At 35.9% G+C, this 24,296-nt stretch overlaps 1 protein-coding gene across 1 annotated transcript; it reads right to left on the bottom strand.

Moving 5' to 3' along the window:
• Positions 1–1,326: 1,326 nt before the first annotated feature.
• On the bottom strand, positions 1,327–2,355 carry LOC149537720 (EG45-like domain containing protein). The gene is made up of 2 exons (XM_089801647.1): positions 2,238–2,355; positions 1,327–1,625 (listed from the first exon to the last, which is right to left on the bottom strand). Exons 1-2 carry the CDS (start codon positions 2,353–2,355, stop codon positions 1,327–1,329), a joined length of 417 nt encoding a protein of 138 aa, XP_089657773.1.
• Positions 2,356–24,296: the final 21,941 nt, after the last annotated feature.

Genomic DNA, 24,296 nt, shown 5'->3' on the forward strand with positions numbered 1-24,296 from the left:
GCAAATATGAACAGTGACGTGCTTATCATATTTGTGAAATGGAAAAACAGTTTACCTTCATTTATTATTCAGTAATTGAGTGGTATAAAAGTCAAGACATTACATGCTCCTTATCAATTTAGACAAAGGCCATCCATTTGAATAGATCATTCATCTGAAAGGTCACTTTATGTTCCATCGTCCAATTATTCCTTTCACTACATCACTAATTGTCACTAATTGTCAAGATTATGACTAATGATGTAACATTATAAAGTTTACCCTCCCATGAAAATTTCTGTAAGCATCTCCATTATTTTTCCTTGAGATTTCTCTACATCAATGTTCCCCTTACTACACTGTCGTATTATATTGCTGACTTCATGCATCTAGATGGTTCAAATTTCAATTCGGATATCCATATTGAGGTTGAAAATTGTATGTTTTATTAGATATTTGGTTCCCAATCTCTTGGATAAATTTTGGTGCCATCCATCATCCATGGCAACCCTCAATAATTTCTACTAGTTGTATCCTTCTTAAAACAGTCAGGAATACCATAAACTTGACAATGTTACCCAAATTGTTTTGGATCTAACAAAGAAAACTCTCTATAGAAGGCCATGACTTATCACTTGAACTAGGAATTCCCAAGAAAAAATTATCAATTCCACACAATTGGGTTTGGTTCTGACAAATTCTTTGGAGATGGGAATTTGTATCTCCACTCCCTCTTTGTAGGATTTTAAATTTGATTCCACTATCACACCTATGGGATCTTCCATTATTTTATTATTTCATCTTCCAAAATAAATTTTTTAGAGTAAATTAAGATTAATCAAATATATATCAACAATCAGTTTACACTATTCCACATATAATGATAACGAACATTTGCAATAGACAATCACAATGAATGTGATAATGTTGGAATGAGCTACAATCAATATTAATGTTATTATAGAAGTTGTGTGATACATAAAATGGAATAAATAAGATGCTTATACAATAATTCTCTTTACACAATGTTTTTGACCTTTAATTCCCCAATTCATGGCAACTTTAAACAGAAGAGTTTCCTAACACTTGTGTAATAGAACTTGATGCTATTATACTCTGCAATAGAACACATCAAAGTCAATAATCATTGAAAGCTACCAATTTTAACAACTTGAGAGTATTCTAGGTCGGAGATTAGTGTTTTCTTTTATTGTTTTATAGGTTTGAAATGTCTATAACCCAACCCCCAACTCTAATTTGGGTGAATTGGGAGGAGACTAGTCAATAATAAATTGGCCCACATCTTATTTTAAAGAAGAATGACCCAATTAAAAGTTAAATATAAACTTACTGATCATATTCAATATTGATTGTCCCTGTTGTGGAAGTAGCAATATCTCTGAAGGCATCAGCAGAGAGTTGGAGTGTTCCATTGCAGTTAGAAGAGCAATAATGGAGTATCTTGATAACAGTGGAATTGGTGTTGTCTGAGCATGGATTTTGTGAGATTTGATTTGTACCACTGAGACATCTAACACTATACTGTCTCCCACAAGCTGCTCCATTGTCCCAAATTGCATCACTCACTGCTGCAAACAGATTTCCAGCTGGAAACTGCTTTTCATCATTCCCATAGTATTCTGAGGCTGCCAACAATTTTTGTTTCACAAAACATTCCAATATGAATCTAGTGATTAAATTACTTACCAAATCTTTACAATATCTAAGTCTATCATTCTCATTTCAAGATCCCATGACATTTCAAATCCCACACTATGGATTTATTATCAGAATGTAAGCTCTCAATTTTTGATATCATCATTTCAAAATCACACTCTATGATCTAAGATCTCTAATTTTTAGAACCTCGCTTCAAATGAAATAATGAATTTCAAATCATGTTCTATGATTCATTATAGTAAAGTTTGACGCTTGATTTTGATATCGACATTTCAAAATCACACTCTATGATCCAAGATCTCTAATTTTCATAACCTAGTTTCAAACAACGTTCTATGATTCATTATCAAAAAAGTTAGATGCTTGATTTTGAGTATCTATATTTGAAATCACATTGTACAATCAACATCCAAAATAGTAGATCCAAAGTTTTTAATGTCAGTATTCAAATCATACTCGATGATTCATCATCCAAATAGATCTATAGATCTCTAATTTGAAAAACTCAAAGTTTCAAAGACAACAATAAATGAATTGAATCAAAAGCCAAGAGAGAAGTAGAGAGCAGTAGAACTTACAAACATAAGGAGGAGAATAAAAAGTAGCCGTGCCCACATCTCCCAAGCACCTATAAATTGCAATTGAAAATAAACTCCATAGAATTGTGATGGTTCTCATTTCTATCACCATGGCCATTCAAAGCTTAGTTGCACAGAGTGTCCATTACAAAGTTGTTGAATAGAGTGAATGAATGGTCAATTTCATTAAGATTACATTCAACTGTTGCAGCTTCGTGGAGAATACATGATGATCTGGGATGTCGTGATGGAAGTGGATAAACAAATGAATTGAGCAATGTGGAACGTTCGAGTCATTAAAAGCCATTGACTTGACTTGTGAATATATCATTCAATTCCACGCTTATGGCCACCATATAAATGTGTCTAACACATCCTCTAGGCTAGTTTTACTGTTTGAGTTCCAGCAGTGTTTGGTAGCTTTAGTGTAACCTCTGTCGGAATAGTAAGGTTCTATCTTTGTTATAGCTCCTTCTTTTTGTTGTTCAGCACATCATCTTCAATGTATTTAGCCTCATGCGTCGCCTTTGTCATAATCTCTTAAATTTCTAAATTACTAACCTCATTGGCCATGAAGTTGTTTCGATTGTGCTCTTTATCCTCAGGAGTATTGTCAAGTGTGATTGGAATTCGTAACATATAATTTTCCTCAGGAGCGTGTAACAGATCACCGAGTTGGGATAACTCATCATCCTATTGAAGATATAATGCAGGGTGAAGGCTTGGATAATTTTGTTGATGCTCTTGTTTTAAAATGGGAAATGGATGCAATTGCATCTTTTACTGATACCTCTTGATACTCATGGTAAATTCTTCTCATAAATTTCATCACCAGACTACAATTTTCAATAGTTCCAGCAATGTCTTGAGGATCAAATCAATTGCTTGGCACTAACTCATACAATTCCACATTTTAAAGTTTTTGTAGCATTTATTGTATCACTAAATATTTACACTTAAATCAGTAACCTCCATGCATGCCAAATTAGTTTCAACCATAAAGCAATTTATATCTGTATACTTCTCCACAACTAACCTAGGTATTGTATGCATATATTTCATCTCTATTTGAAATCCCTTGAACAAACCAAGCAGATCACAAATAATGTCACCTTAGTATTACATGTGGTAGTGCTTAGTTACCAAAGCATTTGTTGGTACATAATTAGTCGAAGCATGTGGGTGCATGTTTCTTTTCTTCATTACAAACACAAACATTTTAGTTTAATCCAATGGCTTTGCTCAATCATTTATTGCTTAATCATTTAATGTTTAATGCTAATCATATGAGCCTTGTAATATCTAACACCATAGAATTTTAGGGCCGCCAGCCGGCATCCCCACATTCCATATGAAATCATTTGAACATAGGGAGATCTCCAGAAAATAAATGATTTTAGAGATAACTAAAATAAATGTGAGTACTTCAAACTTATCATAAGAAGGAAATCACTTATTATTTTCTTTTTTACGTTATGGATGATTTCAACTTTCAACTTCACCAAAAGACCAAGGATGCATTGAAATATTTCACTATTTTGAATGCAATTGTAGTCAGTATATTCTAGGTTTAAATGTGTCAGATCATAGCAATTCTAATTTTTGTAGATACACTGTTGGATATTTTTTGTGTAGATATTTTGTATTCAACATTTTGATTTTGTTGATAAGTTATCCTTCTCTAATTAACATTTTAGTTACATTTGAAAAAAATAATCAAGAAAAACCATATGTGCAGATATAAACATTAATCACAAAATTTCCAATTTATTTGCAGATATATTTTCCTGTGAAGAAAGACCATGCTTGACAATATGAACACTAAACAAAATGAGACAATGGCTGCATTATGGGCTCAGTTCCAAAGAAAACCTAATAAATGTTATTGTCCTTGCAAAAAGTGTAAAGGGTTAAAGACTCAAAGAATTCTAATCACAACAGCCCAGAGTCATTGTAGGCAACATGGTCATGTTGAAGGGGGCCATGATTTTCGTCCATTGCTGAATGTGGATTTCATATTGGAGGAACATGGAGGTGTGAATATCCACGCTGAGGATAACACTCTCATGGAAGAAGATGATAATGTGCCAGAGGACATGATTGAAGAATATGGTATTGGGGCAGGTGATGAAGAGGCTCACAATGATGGTACTAGCGAATCTAATAATGATGATGAAGATGGTCTTGATATACCTTTACTTGAGAAGGCACACGAGCCCTTATACGAAGGCTCCCAAACAACTCTACTCTCAGCTATAGTGTTGTTGGTGAATTTAAAGGTTATGAATGGTATATCCAATGTAGCAATGTCACGTATGCTGAGGTATGTCATTTTTGTCATCTTCAATGTTAGCATACAATTACTATTCATTATATTAACAATGCATATTTGTTGTTGTAGGTTGACTAGTGATTTTTTGTTACCACCATCAAACATTTTACCTCGTTCGTACCGAGAATTATCTAACATTATGGATCAGATTGGAATGAAGTATCAAACAATACATGCATGTCCCAATGATCACATTCTATATCATAAACAACATGAATTTGCAACAGAATGCCCTAATTGTTATAGTAGTAGATATCGGTCAGATCAAATAACAAAAAAAGTGCCTCACAAGGTTCTTTGGTACATTCCCATTATTCCACATCTTCAACAGTTATTCAGGTGCGCTAGCTTGGCACAATTTATGGATTACCATGCACGCAATAGAAGTCAGGATGACATTATGCGAATGCCTGCCGATGGTTCTGGATTTAAAGAGATAGAAGAAACATGGTCACATTTTAAAGAAAAACCTCGTAATCTAAAGCTTTCATTGGCAACGGACGGTGTCAATCCATATGGAGATATGAGATCTGTTTACTCAGTGTGGCCTATTTTTGTTATTAACAATAATATTCCTCCTTGGATGTCCAGAAAGAGGGAGCACATAATGTTGTCAATGGTTGTGCCAGGTATTTTTTTCATTTTATAGTTATCTAAATTAATTTATAAATAGTGCATGAAAATGGTCATAATAATAATGTAATGTTTATGTTCATTCAATTGATAGGTAAATACTGTAGACACCTAAAAACCTTTAGAAAATAAAGTATTTTTATTTTCTGAAAAAGTCCTGATGACATCATCATTTATTAATTAATTATTTATTTCATTAATTAATTTTTATGCCTTTAAATCCCTTTATCTTAATTAAAAATATTTAATTAAGGAATCCCTCCCAAAAATGTTTAAATCTTATTTAAACATTATTTCCTTATTTATTAATTATTTAATTAATAAATTGACCAAAAAACTCAAAATAAATAAAAAATTTATTTTTTGCCCAAAACTTGGCCAATTTCCTTAAGACCACTAACCTCTTCCAAAATCTTCTAATCCTTCTTTAATTTTGATTAAAGGCTAATCCCATCATTTCCTACCCCTAATCCCAACTCAAAATATTTAATTAAGATTAAATATTAATCCTCATGTTTATTCAAAATGTTTTAATAAATATCTCCTCAACCCAAACCCTTGAAATAAATAAAACTTTATTTATTTCCTAAAATCTAATTTATCCTCATCCAAAGTCTAGACTCTTCTAGAAGATGTCTTTAAACCTAATCCTAATCCCCTCCTAACCTTGTAACATTCCCTAAACATGGGTTAAAACTTACTAACCCAAGCCAAAGTTAACAAATATCTCCTCTTTCACCCACCCTCATTAAATGCCATCCACTTGCCTATCCCTAAGCTAATCCTAAACCATCCTAATCCATCCTCTAATCATTTGCACAATCCTAAACAAGCTTAAAACCCTCCTAATCAAGCCCAAGTCGAAATTTCTCTCATCTCCCTCAAAATATCTCAACCATAAAACTTTATGAAGTCCACTAGGCTATAAATGACTCTTCCAAGCCCTTTTATTGCTCTTACAAGCCATTATGAGGGTCTTTATGAAGATTTTATCCCTTGAGCCTCCTTTGTTGACTCATCCTTCCCCTTTCCTCCATCCTCTCACCCTGTGACATGTGTCACTCCCTGATTGGCTGTAAGGAAGCACAATCTATTTGCTCTCCTCTCATACAATCTGAGCCTTCCATAATTTTTTTCCCATCCTTGCATCCTAGCCCTTGATCCCTCAACCCCTTTGCCTATTTAAGGAATCCTCTCCCAAGCCATTTTAACACAATCCATGAAGAAAAGTCATAATGTCATTTTAAGAAGCCATTTTACATCAAAACCATACACTCACACCCAAATTCCAACCCATTTGAAGCCCTTTTTGAAGCATAAGCTTGAGCATACATCCTATCTATTTAGACAAAGCCACTCAACAAGGGAGCCTCTCATTGAGAGAGTCCATTAATGGCTCATATTCTCAATTGAGAGTTCATCTTAGTCTATCTCGAAGTTTATGAATTTAGTTTAGTTTGTAGAAGCTTTATTTAAATTTGGTTTCTATTAGCATACTAACATTGCTCATATACATTTTTGGCACGCCCGGTGGGACCCCGCATGGGTCATCTTCATTAGCTTTTTTAGCCAAGTTTTGTATATCATTTCCTAATTTTGCCTAATTTTGCTTGTTTTTGTGATTGGTAGGATTGTATAAATTGGTTTTGTAGGTCCACATGAGCATGAAGAAGACAAAGGAACTCATAGTCTATCTCATAGTATTTGCAGATTTTTCAAGCTTATAGGTGGACAAAGCACTTGGAATTCTTCTTCCTCTTCTTGTCTATATTCTTCTTATTCCATCTACTTCTTCTTCTTCTTCTTGTGGGAGATCTTGGCCATTTTTTTTTAAGGAAGCAAAATCATACACACTTCTTTTTAGTGTTTAAAATGAACCCCCAAATCATACTTAAATCCATTAAAAAAACTAAAAATTTGCAACAAAAAAAAACTTTTAACAAGTGAAACTAAACCAATCCAATCATTTGCATCCTTGCAACATAAAGGTTTTAGATGCATTCATGCAAAGTTAGGAACACTTCGTTTTTGGGAATTTAACAAGAACTTCAAGTTTTCATTTCAAAAGGTTCAAAATCAACATTAAGTGCACACTAAAATCTAAATCAAACTCAAAGCATCAATCAAGGATAAAATGAACCTCATTTGCAAATATTTTAAAATTCTTTTAAAAATCTCAAGAAAACTAAGAGTCCTAAATGGTTGCCAAAAATTGTCCTAAAAGCTTTGTTATTTGTTCCAAACAAATTTCTTGTTGCAAAATCTTGAATGTTGCTTAGGTTTTTCATGCATCAAAACAACCTAGGAATATCATTTTTGGGCTTAAAATATGAAAACTAGAAGACAAAATCTTGAATGAAAACCAAAGTCCAAAGAGTCATTTTTACTTTTGAGTCCAAAACAATCTTGAATCATCTAAGGTTAAAACAAAGCACTTCAAAGTTCTTAAAACAACACACAAAATCTCAATCTTGAATGCTCAAAGGAAGAAACTTAAATGTTTAATCACTTGTCTTTGAATGCATGTTGCTAAAATCACTCTTGAATGCCATAGATTAAAATCAAGTTTATTTTTTTTATGAATGCATGATTAAAACAACAAATCCAATCTTGAATGCCATAGATCAAATTATCATCTTTTGGGGCATAAAAAGAATCTACATTTTTGTAATCTTTTAAGTTATAAAAACAAATAAAAATGCTTTGAGTGAGTTTTTCGTTGGACTCACCCTCTTTAATCACCCATCAATTTAACCATTGGTTGCAATCTCAGCGCCATCTATGGGGATGGGTCCACCTAAGAGGGTGTTAAGTGCTCCACTCAAATCAAACTCCACTCACTTGGATTTTTAGTGGTTTTTCTAAGTTAAAAAATTCCCTAAATGCACAGTAGTCTCGCTAACACTTCATTTGGGCATAAAAATTAAACAACTCTTCACGTGGAGGGCCTCCGAGTGCGCGCTTGACAAATTGAGTTTCACATATCTTTGTTTTGGGCTTAAAACAAACTCACACTCAATCTTGAATGCCTAACAATCAATGAACATCGCATGGTTTTGACGCATTTTCAATGACGCTCGTATTTCTTATGTTGATGATCTCTCAACTTCCATTATGCTAACGACGCTGTCAAATTGGAATGAACATTGTATGCCATAATCACAAGTGTCTTCAATCATAGCTTACAAAATCTAAATCATCAATTGGAATAAACGCATGTCTTTTAAAGCTGAAGATCATGTATGTGGTCTTGTTTTACACTTTTTAGGAGGCCTACTTGGGGATTTCATCACCCCTTGGGACGACCTCAACTCCAGCATTTCGGTGAAGTATAAAAATCGAGAGCTGAATCCAAAGACACCTCTCTTGGAATCAAGATTTTGTCACTCGGGCTAAGCCTCAAGGAACTTTATACCCTTGAGAAGTGAAAGAGGAGAAGTGAGTTACCGCTCCTCTCGTCTGTGTGACATCTTTTTGGTTTCATCTATGGATTTGGGCCTCACATACCTTGCATATATCGAGGACTCCCTAGCTATAACAAATTTCATTCTTGTAGAAAGCTTCCTAGGATGTTGGTGTGTTTGACGTTCTTGCTCCAAAATTTTGTCTACTAGTTTGTTCATAGCTTTTGAATGAATGTTTGCCAACTTTGGTCAAAATCCCAAAAAAGAAAAAATCTCCCAGCTCAAGGCATACTTAGCGTAGTCACTGCCTCATCAGAAAATCATCCAAGCTCCCTCGCTACAACTGAATCTATCTAGGTCCTTGCTTTAGAAAAATCCCAAATCCAAAGTCTCTCCAAATCATCCCCCCCAGCTAGCTAGCAACCCAATCCAAAATCACACCCAAGCCTTTAGAGAGTTGTTGTCATTCTGCTAGAATTTTCTATCCAATCAATCTGACCAATCCACCAGCCTCACCAAGGTTATCCCTTTGACAGAGCTTTGTCTAGGGTAATCTAGCTTTGTCACTTGTTATCCCTCATCACCTTGAGCTAAAGGTTGGGATCCACAAGTTTTCAATCTCATGTCATGCCCATAGGATCATTAGTCTATCCTTAAGTTGACACAATCTCCCCAATGCAGCGCATAGGAAAGCAAAACTCACTTTTTGACAGCATGCCCTTGAAGTCTTCCATCCACAGGAAAGCCAAAAATCTCTAGCCAATCCTCCTTAGGTCTGTCATACAGCTTTGACTCTCCCTAGGAAATCCTTCATCAGCCAATCGAAAATCTACGCTTAATCCAAATCCAACCATGAGCTTCCATGTTCATCCATATGCAAGACCCCATCCCCATCCGACTCATCATCAAAACATGAAATCCCAAACCTATCATGATGTGTTTGGTCGTATTGTCCTTGCTCCCGCCACCTCCTATTCCAATGATGATGAAAATCTTGTTGACTATGACGGGTATATTGAAAGCCTTAGAGGCCTTCCACCAACCATCCCCCAAAATCCAAGAGTTATTCCAAACTATCTAGTCATGCCATCTAATATCCCAGCTTCTCTTCCATCACCCAATCAACCAAGCTTCCAATCTTCCACCCTCATCACACCAGCTATTCCTATCAATCCACCACCTCCACCTCTGACACACGAGTCTCCAAGGAATCTCCTAGAGGAAATATAAGAAAAGCCGCCTCCAACAGTCAATAAGCCATGTCATCTAATCCAACCATGTGAAGTAGTCAGTGATGAAGCTTCCCCATCTATAATATCACCCCCATCTCCCATAACTATCATCCCCATACCATTCATCAAATTGCTTAAAATCCTTCCACTTCCTACAAGCATCAAATTCCCACCACCCATCGAATTGCTCCAAATCCCATCCACATCTCCTCCTCCAAGCATTATCCAAATCCAATATAATGAACCTCATGCATCCACTCCCATCCATTCCTATCAGGATCTTGTCCAAAAGCATGTTGAAATATCCTCTAACAGAACAACAGATCCCGCCATCCCACTTATTCCCCTACATAATCCACTTTTACCATCCCTTCCATATCTAAATCCTACCATCTTACTTACTCCATCTCAAGATCCCTTTCCCTCAGCCCACCCAACTCAAGATCCTATCCTCCCATCAAATCTTCTTCATGATCATACATCTGCCATAATCCATGATGATAGATCCATCAAAAAAGAACTAATTATCATATCCAAAGCTCTAACTCCTTTAGCTAGTAATGGACTCACATCTTGTGTTCCAAATAATGAACATCATATTGAAAAAAGAAATGAAAATGTATTTCTAGAAGTTGGTATCCCCGCTATTCCTACATGGTCCCAAGTCCTTCCATCTCCACCCCAAAGCTCCCATCCATCTTATTCCGCATCTATTTTGGGCCCTCATCCTACTCCTTATCTCCAACCCTCCATTTTGGGTCCATATATCCCTTATCTAAATCCCACACCCTTTCCATCCATTTTGGGTCCTTACATACCTAATATGAATCCTTTATCCCCTCCATCTGTTTTGGGACCTACACCATCCCCGTTTCCATCTATTTTGGGCCCATATCCTTCCTTCCCTCCATCCATTTTGGGCAATTATATCCATCCATATCCTATGTTCCAATCTATCCTTCCATCCCCTCAAATCCACCAGCTAGATCATCAAAGGCACTCACCCTTGAATCCCTTCCAACCTTTAAAGCCTATCACTCCATCAATTATCCCTCCATCTCCTCCATGCTCTTGTTCCCATCCCATGGCTAATAGAAGCATATTGGATGCCAAAATACAAAAGCATAAATCCAAAAATCCACAAAAATCCAAGTCTCAACATGTCCCTTCTAAAATACATGTTCAAAACAACAAACATTTAATCCCAATCAAAGAAAAAGTCAAGAGGCCACAAAATCCCAAGCTAAAAAAGTCAAAAATCATGTGGATACCCAAGATGCTCATAAAATAAATGCATCTCAAAGAAAAATCTCAATTGGCATCCATTCATGCTACTCAAAAAGCCTCATCCATCCATCCTTCATCCAAATCCCCATATAAGGATCCTTCATCCCCCCAATCCACTTTTAGTCCATATGCTTCTTATCCTAAATTTCCCATCCTCTATCTTCCAACTCTACTTTTAGTCCTTATCTTTCTCTTCCTCCATTTTCTCCTCAACCTTGCTCAAAACCATCTTTCCCACTACTTTATCACCTCTCAAGGTGTGTGCCAATGATGATCTTTCCATTTTCCTCATCCATTTACCCACAAGCCTTATGTCTTCACATCCATTATCTGTCAAACTCCCACCCACCATTCCACTTGTTCAATCCAATCCTTTTTCATCCATCCTACCAACATCTATGAGCCAAAAATAGCTGAAGAAAGCTAAAATCATTCCAGCTAACTCCAAAGTCAAAAAGTCAAAAAAAAGTAAAGAAAAATAAAGCGTCCACTAGTGAAAACTTGGCAATTCAAGCGCCTTGGACAAGTACCATGATGAAAACTTGGCAAACAAGCGTCATGCATAATCCTGCCATCCCCAACTTAGCCTATCACCCTCATGCTTTTGGTCATCTCTTGACATCCAACTCCATCTTCCAATCTATCCACCTATCCTCCACCCTCCATCTTCCATCTCACACCATCCACTTATCTCCTGCAGCTTCAGCCAACCATCCTAGCTATCATCCATCTCCCTAGCCCCTTCAGCTTTTTCCATCCTAGCTTCAATCCTATCACATCCATCATAAGACCTCGTTCCGCATGTTATCTTTTGATTGGGGGCACTATATTCCTTGGAGATCTTGTCTTGTCCATCCTCCCTTGTCATTGGTATCTAGCTCTAGGCTATCCTCATGGAAACCCAATGTCATCTCTTTATATCCATCATAATCCTAGCTATCTACCATCCTATCCAGCCATCTCATCCCGCTCCTCTAGCTATCCTTGGTCACAAAATCTCTCATCATCATTGGATGCATCCTGCCAAATCCATATCTTTCGCTATCAACCCACCCTTAGCTTTCGCATCTTGCACAACATCGAACCATCCCGCTATCCTATCATCCTGAGCTTTTTCCTTCTTGTAACTATCTTGGTCAGCTTCAGCTTGTAAATATCTTGGTTCGTCAGCTTGTACATCCTCTTTAGCTTAGTACCATTGTATCTATCTAGCTTTTGTGTCAATTCCTCCTTGATCAGCATCTTGTACACATTGCACATCTTGGTTAGCTATTCCAATGCACCCTTTAGCTAGATCTCCTGTCACCAAAGTATTATCTTTCTTAGTTCAGCTTGCCAGATGCATCACTCATCCAAATCCACTAGCTTAGGTGCTCTCCGATAGGTCCTTGTAGGATATAGCTTTCCTCATGTCTGATCTTGGTCTGTTAGTACCTCGTCCTACCCATCTCGTTGGCAAACGGTTCTCTTTTGGGTTTTCGCTTTCTTTTGATTTGGACTCTTCCTTGTTGGGTCTTGAAATATCTTTTCCAAACAATCTCCTTGTTCCCTCCTCAAGGTTGCCATGATCTTTCGTATCATGGTATACTACAAATGGGGCAATCAGAGCATATGGTTTTGATCAAGTCTTTCATTTGTTTCTTTTTTGCTTGTGGGTTACCCAGTGTTGGTTCCACACTGTTTCCTCTGGGTTTCATGTGTAATTCTAGGGCAATCCTTGTGTGTTTGTTTCGAGTTATTCTATCAGTCCTCTAGATGGTTGGTGACACGGCCTTGATGTTCTTGGTAACCTTGGCAATTAACCAACAATCCTATAGCAAATCTAGTGCTCAACTACATGGTGGTACTTCTCTTTGAAGTATCCCCCTGCTCAAAAAGCTTCAATGGAATCTCTTCATCTCCATTATCCCCCATCCATATCCAACATCTGTCTCTCCTACCCCAGCTTATGCAACTGTATCTCTCAGAATCAATCATCACTCTTAGCTTTAGGGATCCACAATCCTAGTCTTAGGGATCCACCAATCCAAATCAATCCACCAAGCCTCATCTTTCGAGATCCACAATCCTAGTCCTAGGGATCTCTGAAACCCATCTTCCACCAATCTGACTCTTTGAAATCCTATTGCATCAGCTTTATAATCCCCTCATCCATCTCCCTATCCTGGATTCCTTTTTATAGCGCTCTACTCCTTCATCCTCCACCTTCCCTAAAGTCTTAAGCTTGCTTCCTCTTGTGCATCTGATTTTCTTTTATCATTCTCCCATAGTGAGAGTTTGAGCTAATTCAGCCCCTTCTCTTTGCCAATCTGAGTTTCCTTGCTCATCCGAGATTCTTGTACTTTTCAAGAAGCCATCGAGCCTCGCTTTCTCTCCCTGCTACCTTCTTGAGGGGGCATCTCATAGTACATTTTCTATCCAATCAATCTGACCAATCCACCAGCCTCACCAAGGTTATCCATTTGACATAGCTTTGTCTAGGGTAATCTAGCTTTGTCACTTGTTATCCCTCATCACCTTGAGCTAAAGGTTGGGATCCACAAGTTGTCAATCTTGTGTCATGCCCATAGGATCATTAGTCTATCCTTAAGTTGACATAATCTCCCCAATCCAGTGCATAGGAAAGCAAAACTCACTTTTTGACAGCATGCCCTTGAAGTCTTCCATCCACAGGAAAGCCAAAAATTTCCAGCAAATCCTCCTTAGGTCTGTCATACAGCTTTGACTCTCCCTAGGAAATCCTTCATCAGCCAATCCAAAATCTATGCTTAATGCAAATCCAACCATGAGCTTCCGTGTTCATCCATATGCAAGACCCCATCCCCATCCGACTCATCATCAAAACATGAAATCCCAAACCTATCATGATGTGTTCAGTTGTATTGTCCTTGCTCCCGCCACCTCCTATTCCAATGATGATGAAAATCTTGTTGACTATGACGAGTATATTGAAAGCCTTAGAGGCCTTTCACCAACCATCCCCCAAAATCCAAGAGTTATTCCAAACTATCTAGTCATGCCATTTTATATCCTAGCTTCTCCTCCATCACCCAATCAACCAAGCTTCCAATCTTCCACCCTCATCACACCAGCTATTCCTATCAATCCACCACCTCCACCTCTGACACACGAGTCTCCAAGGAATCTCCTAGAGGAAATACAAGAAAAGCCGCCTCCAACAGTCAATAAGCCATGTCATCTAATCCAACCATGTGAAGTAGTTAGTCATGAAGCTTCCCCATCTATAATATCACCCCCATCTCCCATAACTATCATCCCCATACCATTCATCAAATTGCTTAAAATCCTTCCACTTCCTACAAGCATCAAATTCCCACCACCCATCGAATCGCTCCAAATCCCATCCACATCTCCTCCTCCAAGAATTATCCAAATCCCATATAATGAACCTCATGCATCCACTCCCATCCATTCCTATCAAGATCTTGTCCAAAAGCATGTTGAAATATCCTTTGACAGAATAACAGATCCCGCCTTCCCACTTATTCCCCTACATAATCCACTTTTACCATCCCCTCCATATCTAAATCCTTCCATCTTACTTACTCCATCTCAAGATCCCTTTCCCTCAGCCCACCCAACTCAAGATCCTATCCTCCCATCTCCTCTGCTTCATGATCATACATCTTCCATAATCCATGATGATATATCCATTGAAAAAGAACTAATTATCATATCCAAAGCTCTAACTCCTTCAGCTAGTAATGGACTCACATCTTGTGTTCCAAATAATGAACATCATATTGAAAAAAGAAATGAAAATGTATTTCTAGATGTTGGTATCCCCGCTATTCCTACATGGTCCCAAGTCCTTCCATCTCCACCCCAAAGCTCCCATCCATCTTATTCTGCATCTATTTTGGGCCCTCATCCTACTCCTTATCTCCAACCCTCCATTTTGGGTCCATATATCCCTTATCTAAATCGCACACCCTTTCCATCCATTTTGGGTCCTTACATACCTAATATGAATCCTTTATCCCCTCCATCTATTTTGGGACCTACACCTTCCCCGTTTCCATCTATTTTGGTCCCATATCCTTCCTTCCCTCCATCCATTTTGGGCAATTATATCCATCCATATGCTATGTTCCAATCTATCCTTCCATCCCCTCAAATCCACCAGCTAGATCATCAAAGGCACTCACCCTTGAATCCCTTCCAACCTTTAAACCCTATCACTCCATCAATTATCTCCTTCATGCTCTTGTTCCCATCCCATGGCTAATAGAAGCATATTGGATGCCAAAATACAAAAGCATAAATCCAAAAATCCACAAAAATCCAAGTCTCAACATGTCCCTTCTAAAATAAATGTTCAAAACAAGAAACATTTAATCCCAATCAAAGAAAAAGTCAAGAGGCCACAAAAGCCCAAGCTAAAAAAGTCAAAAATCATGTGGATACCCAAGATGCTCATAAAAGAAATGCATCTCAAAGAAAAATCTCAATTGGCATCCATTCATGCTACTCAAAAAGCCTCATCCATCCATCCTTCATCCAAATCCCCATATAAGCATCCTTCATCCCCCCAATCCACTTTTAGTCCATATGCTTCTTATCCTAAATTTCCCATCCTCCATCTTCCAACTCTACTTTTAGTCCTTATCTTTCTCTTCCTCCATTTTCTCCTCAACCTCGCTCAAAACCATCTTTCCCACTACTTTATCACCTCTCAAGGTGTGTGCCAATGATGATCTTTCCATTTTCCTCATCCATTTACCCACAAGCCTTATGTCTTCACATCCATTATCTGTCATACTCCCAACCACCATTCCACTTGTTCAATCCAATCCTTTTTCATCCATCCTACCAACATCTATGAGCCAAAAATAGCTGAAGAAATCCAAAATCATTCTAGCTAAGTCCAAAGTCAAAAAGTCAAAAAAAAGTAAAGAAAAATAAAGCGTCCACTGGTGAAAACTTTTCAATTCAAGCACCTTGGACAAGTACCATGATGAAAACTTGGCAAACAAGCGTCATGCGTAATCCTGCCATCCCCAGCTTAGCCTATCACCCTCATGCTTTTGGTCATCTCTTAGATTTGTAGCTTTTTCTGTTAAATCTATTGTAAAATTTTATTTGAAATCTCGTTTATCTTGTTTTGCATGTTGAATCTCTTTTAGGTGGTTATCATCTAAAGAAATTGATATAAAATATTGGAAGATAAAAATTCCACTGCTTATGTGTGAAATGCAAAAGTGTTTACCTCCAACCTTTTTCAATGCTCAAGAACACTACCTCATACATCAAGTTGAGGAGATTGAATTGTGTGGACCTGTACAAGCTAGATCAATGTGGATGGTTTAGAGGGACTTGAAATTTATGAAGGGCTTGGTTCGACAAAGAGCACGTCCTGAGGGTTCTAGTATAGAGGGATATACGATATACCAGACCATGGTGTACATTACTAAATATCTTCCAAAGTTTGTAGCAGATATCTATGTAGATCACATTTGGGATCCCAACTCTAATGACAAATTTGAAGGGGAGTACCTGACGGGGAAAGCTAGAATGAGGAGGTTGAGAGGTAATTATAGGTTTTTTTTAAAAAAAGTTTAATAATTATTATTCATCATCAATATATATAAGTTTTTTGTAACTAGTGTAATTATTTTCTTTATAGTTGGTCGTGAGTGGGATGCACTACACTTGTATATTGCAAACAATCTTGATTGGATGACAGTATGGATTGAACAGTCTCAAGAAAATGGTCACTCATTAACATGGGATGGTGTTGTATCATTGGTTAAAGAAGCTCATCATAATGGAGATCCCAATGTTACACAAATGGTACTTGATCTAATATATGGCTTAAGAGATACAAAGGTACGCATAAGATTACTAATCATCACACATAAGTTTAATATCAACTCACAGATCGATGCAAATAATCTTGACATGTTTGAATAATTGTAGGTCAAACACCACAAAGCTATGTACTACCATGGCTATAAATTTTGCACAAAAAGGTTAGATGAAACGAAGAAAACATGTGATTCTGATATAAGTGTTGTCTTTGCGGTCACCAATATTTCATCTAGAACTGACATACATCCTCAACAATTTGAAAATTGATACTATGGAATTTTGGATGATATACTTGAGTGCAACTTTAATTCATTCAAAATAGTTCTATTTTTCGTCAAATGGTTCAGGTTACGACTGAATCGAAATGATCTTGATAGGACTATTATTGAACATGATAGTAGATTTACTATGATTAGTACAAGGTCATTTGAGCTAGTCGGAAATGAGCCGTATGTTCTTCCAAGCCAATGCGAGCAAGTGTTTTATTTTGGTGTTCCACACAAACCAGGTTGGTCATTTGTTGTTAGATATGACCCAAGAGGAAGGCCGATAAAGTATAATGTGATCGAAGAAGAAGAAATTGAAGAAGTAGAAGAGGAAGTAAATGATTATCAGGAACAAAAATTACCCAGTGATGAAGATGAAGAAGATGGTGATGATTTTGGTCATGTTGATGATAATGGTGATAATGATGATGATGATTTTGATGACGATCATGATCATGGTGATGATCATGGCAATGATGGTCATGATGATGATGGTGATAAAGATGATGATGATGGCGATGAAGATGGTGGTGGTGACGACGATGATCAAAGTGACAAGTACGATGATGGTGATGATGATGATGATGATGAAATGGATGAAGATCATGATGACCAATGAAATGTCCAGATAGGATCAATGTCAACTATGATGGGGTCTTGTATGACCAAACTTTTTTTCTAAACCATATGTGCACATATAAACATTAAGTAGAACATGTCAAATATTTTTTTAAATATACACATTAGTTACACTAAATTTTTAACTTAAGACAAATTATTTACATATACAATCTACTTTATTATTAATATTTCTTTTTGGTAAGTCTATTACTTTAATTTCGCTACTGATTTCTAAGACATACTAATTTTTTTCATAGGGCGATATGGATGCACCATCTCAGACACCTTCAGTACAAGTAAACATTAAATATTGTAAATTATAATGTAAATATGGAAAAAAATGTCGTATTATTATGTTCTTTTCTTTATGTCTTTGGAGTTGTTTTGATGAAATTTTACTGATATTTGATGTCACAAATGATAGGAAAAAGCTAGAATGATCGCTGATCAAATGCGATCTGAAATACAGGCTTCATATCTACATAACATCGCCCTTAGTACTGACCCTGTGTTCATCACCCAGAAAATCAAGCAAAGATACACTAATGAACTTGTTAAAATTATCATCAAGGCTGACAAAAGTGAGGAGAAAGAGGCACTGAGAACAGAATTGGGTCGTAGAATCCAATCTTTGCAGGTAAGTAATAATTCAACTAAAGAAATAATAGAAGTTCAATAGATATGAATATTTTATACTATCTTATGGATCATGATCTCTAATTTTATGTGTACTTGTATAGACATTTGCGCCATTTGTGACATCACATGGTGAACATGGTAATGGTCGTTGCGCACAACCTTCATGTAAGTAGCACTTTGTTTGTTTTCATCAACATTATAACACTTACTTTTTTTTTGTGGACATTTGTAGCTAGTATTCCATTTGATCTTTATCCATTGCAAATGTCTTTGCTAACAATATTGTATTCTTCAGCTCATGATGAAGTGCGGACTCCTCCTTTAGTTGCCGGTCCACTATTGCCTAGTGCATCGTCAAGAACAAGGGGCATGCAGACATCCTCATCTATGCCCACTAGAATTGGTAAAACCTTGTTTTGCTATATTTTGTAATGTATTTGTACAAGTTGATGAAAAATGAAGTAGCATATCAATGCTTAAATGATGTCTATAGAAGCCTGCATACACACAAACACATGCATACACACACCATGCATACATACATACATACATACATATTTTGCATTCATGTGAAGACCCTGCTTAGATGCAATGATTGCTATATGTTCCATTCATGAGAGATGAATTCTTCTGAACTAACTACTCATAAAATCCTTATAAACTATTGCAAAATCTTATTGTTAAAAATAGGACATGCAGTCTAGGACATGCAATCCTTAATGGAATGCGAGGAAAAAACATTTTTGCTAGTCAATTTCTTCAATTTGATTATATCCATAAGTGTGCTTTAATTCATTTGGTGTCTTCTTTAATTGTCATGATGTTTTAGTTGATAGACCAGCAGAGAGCAGTACTACTGAAGCTGATCCATTTCTTGGAGCAGTTCATGTGATTAGTACTGGTTCATATGAAGGGAAATTATTGCTGAATAAGAAAACTATGTTTCCGTTAAAAGAACGAAAGCTTCCAGTTGCTTTAAAATTATTTTTATTTAAAGTGTAAATTTAATTTATTTTTATACTACTCATTTTGGACTGATAAATCATTTATGTTTTTGTAGGTAATAATGTTTTCTTTGACCATCTTTTTCATATGACATTGAGACTATTCGGACCCACCATAGGTAAAAGGTACGGAGTTTCATATCATTGCTACATAATTTTTCTTTCCTTCCATTTATTGTAATATATTAAAGTTATTGATCTAACAATCTATTTGTTTTTAAAAAGGTGGAATTTACAAACCGTGGAATTAAAAAATAAGCTGTTTGCATCTTTTGACGAGAAATTTGGAAAAAACATTTTTGACAATGGCCTACTTCTGAAAAGAGCAGCAAAGCATATAAAGACTGTGAGGGATCAATATAGAAGGGCTCTTAAGGATAACCCAAAGTACAACCGTCCTGCTATGATTCCACCAATGGAGTGGAATGAAGTAGTAGAAGATGCAAAGGAGAAAAGGCTATGTGAAGATAGAGATAATGAAGCAACACAGGGCAAAAAGAGGTGTGTCATGATAGTATTAAGTACATTGTAATCATGCACTAATTATTCATATTTGTAAATATATAATCTAAGATGTTTGAAATTGTTCATAGATTGAAGGACACATCCGTGGCTACAAAAGCGAGACTAGAAAATTTTGGCCAACACAAACTTGGCTCTGGTGGCTATATGAATCTCTAGTCTTGAGTTGTAAGTAGGAGCAATGATATGAAATAATTTTTTTAAATATAATGTTGCAAACAATTTTGTCTAGTGAAACCATACATACAAAATTGATGATATTAAGCAAAAAATATAGGGCACAGAATTCAATGTGGAGGTCACAGATGAAGATAGAAAACTTGCCTTGAAGGAAGGCTATAAAGCCGTGGCTGCATGCCTACGTGAAGAATCTGTAAGCCTTGCCCAAGAATCCAGTTCACCAAATGATATCTCACAGGTAAATTGGTTAGATGAAAAGTAAATGAAATTGAATAGTTGATCCTTTTCTTTTTTGGTATTAGTTTTGAATGTAAATTGACTGCATAACAATGTGCATAACATTTTATTGCAGCTTTCATATCCTACCATAGAACTTGCTCATGACGAAGGCCATAATTTGCATTATAGTGGTGGAGGTATTAATTTGCTATTGGAAATTAACTATGCAATTATGAATACAATTTAACATCTTCAATTGCAATTTGACATGTATCCTTTTTTTGAATATTTCAGAGCATGTTGAACATCATGCCGAAGGAGTGGAACATGTTCCAAGTGTTCAACATGTTGACCTGGCAACAGATCAAAATGTTAATGTACATGATGTGGCATTGTCAAGTAAGAAAAATGCATGTTATGTTGTACTAGCACTTAATTATAGACTAGTAACAGTTAAAAAAAGAAAAAGAGTATGCCAATTTATCCCATTTACTTGTTCTTGCAACAAAGCCCCCTTTAGTGCAACAACCTCCTGCTCCTCCAAAGACAAGGAGCCATCATAATTTGACATTACACATGACAAAAGAGGAGGAGAATGATGCAGATATGAATGCTCCTATGAGCACTTTTCTTAAGAGAGCTCAAAAAAAAAATTTTTAAAAATGATGTTTTAAAAATCTTCTTTGATAAAACTTGTTGGATAATGAAAAAACTTTGTTTTAAGTAATTATGTATGAATGATGCATATTAATACTGATTTTTATTTTATGTTAATGAATATTGTTATGTCTTAATGAAGTGTTGATTAGTATTGTGTATTAATGAATTTTATATCATATTAATGAATTTTATGTGATTGTATTGATTGAATGTTATAGTTCATAAATGGATGAATGAATAAATGAAGTATGTAATTAGATGATAATGGGTACTATAGATTGATGTTAGGGGGAGGGGGGTGAGGCCAGATGAGCTTCCACCTTCACGTGGTTGGCCTTGTTAAGTAGACAATATTATAGTATTCTTGAAACCAAGTGAAGCTCAAACTAACATAAAATGGACACTTCGCATGTGGTAGGTCTAAAATGATCCACGACTACTACTGCCCAACTTGGTGAGACAAGATGGTGAGTCAACTTGGTGAGATGACCTGGAGAGCTAACTTAGTGAGATCATTAAAGACATGTCGTAAATAGCAACACAGTTCCTCTGTTATCTGTGATTTATACCAAGTTCTCTTTATCATTTGTTTGTGTTGGTAACTTGTGTTAGTAATCTAAACATAGATTAGTTTCTTGGGATACAGTCAGTGATTGCTCCTTCATGGTTTCAGATAGATTAAATGTTGTACGAGCTCTGTTATAGTGGAGAATAATAAAAATTCAGAACTGTTATCTCTTGAGTTTTCATATTGTTTGCACATTCCTTTGGTCTTGTTACTATGTTCCCATGAGTGATTTCTTATAGTAGTATCCAAGCTTAAGACCTGGGTTTTACATGCTAACTATTTGAAAAAATACTTCTAGCCCAAACTTGATCTCCTTGATCAGAGCAAGCAGGGATTATTACATTGTTCCTAATATCAGTTATTTGCATTTCAATTTTATGAGTTTCATTGGTACATTCAGCATTACAAATTTGATTCTTATATTTAGAATTGGCTTAGTTTGATGAAGTTTTAGTACTGTCATTTCTTTCCAACATATTATCTAAAATTCAGACTAGAAGAATCACTTAAAAATCCCATAAGAAACTGCATAATAGTGAGGGTTAGTCATTGTTAAAGTGTTTGATGAAATGTCAAACAACTGAATTGGAAAGGAAATTGGTGCTTATTGAAGCCATACCCAGTTGGGGTTATTACATACCATTGATCTTTATGCAGTTTTGACAGTTTGCTTGACCACTTAGAACATTTTCATTTATTGTTCTATATGGCTCATTTGATATTCACTGTTTCAAATCATTGAGTAAGGTAGTTCATTTTCTTGTTTGAATACTTAGAAATTATTTGATATTACCTCGTTGAAAAGGCTTATTTGCCTTCCATTCTGAATGGATAGATCTGATATGTATCAGTCATTGTAAAGAAGTAAAAGTTGTGCTTTCATTTTCATAATCTAAATTAAGATAAGATTGATTTATTCAGAAGGCTTTTGAATTTCTTGTTTAAATGTAGACCTAAGTCTTTGAGTGTATATACAAAGTTCAACTAGTCATTGAACTAAGACATATCTTCCTCATGTATGTTGGTATTAAGGATAAAGGGACTTGCATGGCACATAGTCATTTAAAGACTTTTTGACATTTTTTTAGTAGGGGAGTAGTGAATGGTATAATCGTCCCATGTTGAGATTTTCAATGTCTAGACACTTGTCCTATTGACAAAGCATTTTGGGACATGTGATGCTCCATATGTTATCCTTGTTATTTAATTTTGACCAATGTAGGGTTTAATTCAACAAAAATCCAATTATATATTTGTGTTAAGTAATTTAGGGCTTCTACCAGTATTTATGGTTACATTTCATTTAGAAATTTGATTATATTACTGTGAGTTTTCATTTCAGAAATTTCATTTTTCCACATATATTTTACAAATAACTACAAGAAAAGGGGTTACAATTAGCACACAAGAACCTTTAGTCATCTGGTAGTAGGAGGAAAGGATGTATAATCCATTACATTTACAATTTCACCCTCTTTCTTGCGTCATATATTATATTCATGGGTCAATGGGTTTGACTCAAAAAATGTACAGTTGAATCGTGATAGCAATATCATAATTTGACTTGCTGTGGAAAATATCTTAGGCTTATCTATTGATGAGCTCAAGGGGCTTTCTAATGAATGGTTCATAAGGCACAACACTTGTTGTAGGTTTTGCAAATGGGATTCCAAGTAGAGTGGTTTAAACCATGGAGGAAACTCCATAGTTAAGCCTTCTTGAGTTGGAGTAGTACTGGAATGGTTGAGCCTTTGAGCAAGTTGTGGTGCTTCATCTTTGTGAGCACTCCCTCGATGCAATGAGTGCAAAGTTTTCATTCATTCTCATGAGAAATGAGTCTGTGTGAACTACTATGCATGAATCATGGTTCAATGAGTTTGACTCAAAAACTACAATGTTGAATCTTGATAGCAATATCAGAATTTGACTTGATTTGGAAAATATCTCCTACTTATCAATGATTTATGTGTCTTAAGTTTTAACATATTACTTCAATAATAAATACACCTTCAAAGTTCAGAGTTCAGACAATTCAGCTTTTCATCTTCCTACAACTTTTTTTTAACTTTTGCTATCTCTAGTCCCTTGTGGACATTAATATAATTTTCTTTTCTTTCTATACACAAGGCTTGGTTTGACTATTTTCTTTTGAGATTTTATCCTGAAGTTCATTTGGTAATGCTAAACTGTATTGATCTTTAAGCTTCCTTTGGAACTCAATGATTTCTTTTTTGAGGGTGATTTCTATTTACTTGTTCTGCCCACAGTTTCCATCATCTTCTTTCTCATGGGACATGACAATATCATAGGCATAATCTTCTTGGTTAATTGGAATGTGCCTTCTGATCCATGCCATGTAGGATCCAATTTAAGTCCTTTGTATGATGATAACTTATAAAGTGGCTATAAACCCCAGATGTAGTTCCTTCAAACAAAGAGTAGCACAAGAAATTTATTAAATTTTTCCATAATCTATACAATATTTATTAATTATTGTGCATTATAGTCTTTATTAATTATTGTGCATTATGGAATATGTGTAAATGGTATTGCATCTGGTCCAATTGAAGTTATTACTAGAATGGGCATACTTTCACCCAAGGAATTCTTAGGTGATCTTCAGAAAAACCAACCTCTTTATAAAGAAGGAGAAAAATGGG

Source organism: Cupressus sempervirens, chromosome 9 (assembly GCF_028749045.1).
Source record: "Cupressus sempervirens isolate cs-2001-9-10 chromosome 9, ASM2874904v1, whole genome shotgun sequence".
In the NCBI taxonomy this organism is placed as follows: Eukaryota; Viridiplantae; Streptophyta; class Pinopsida; order Cupressales; family Cupressaceae; genus Cupressus; species Cupressus sempervirens.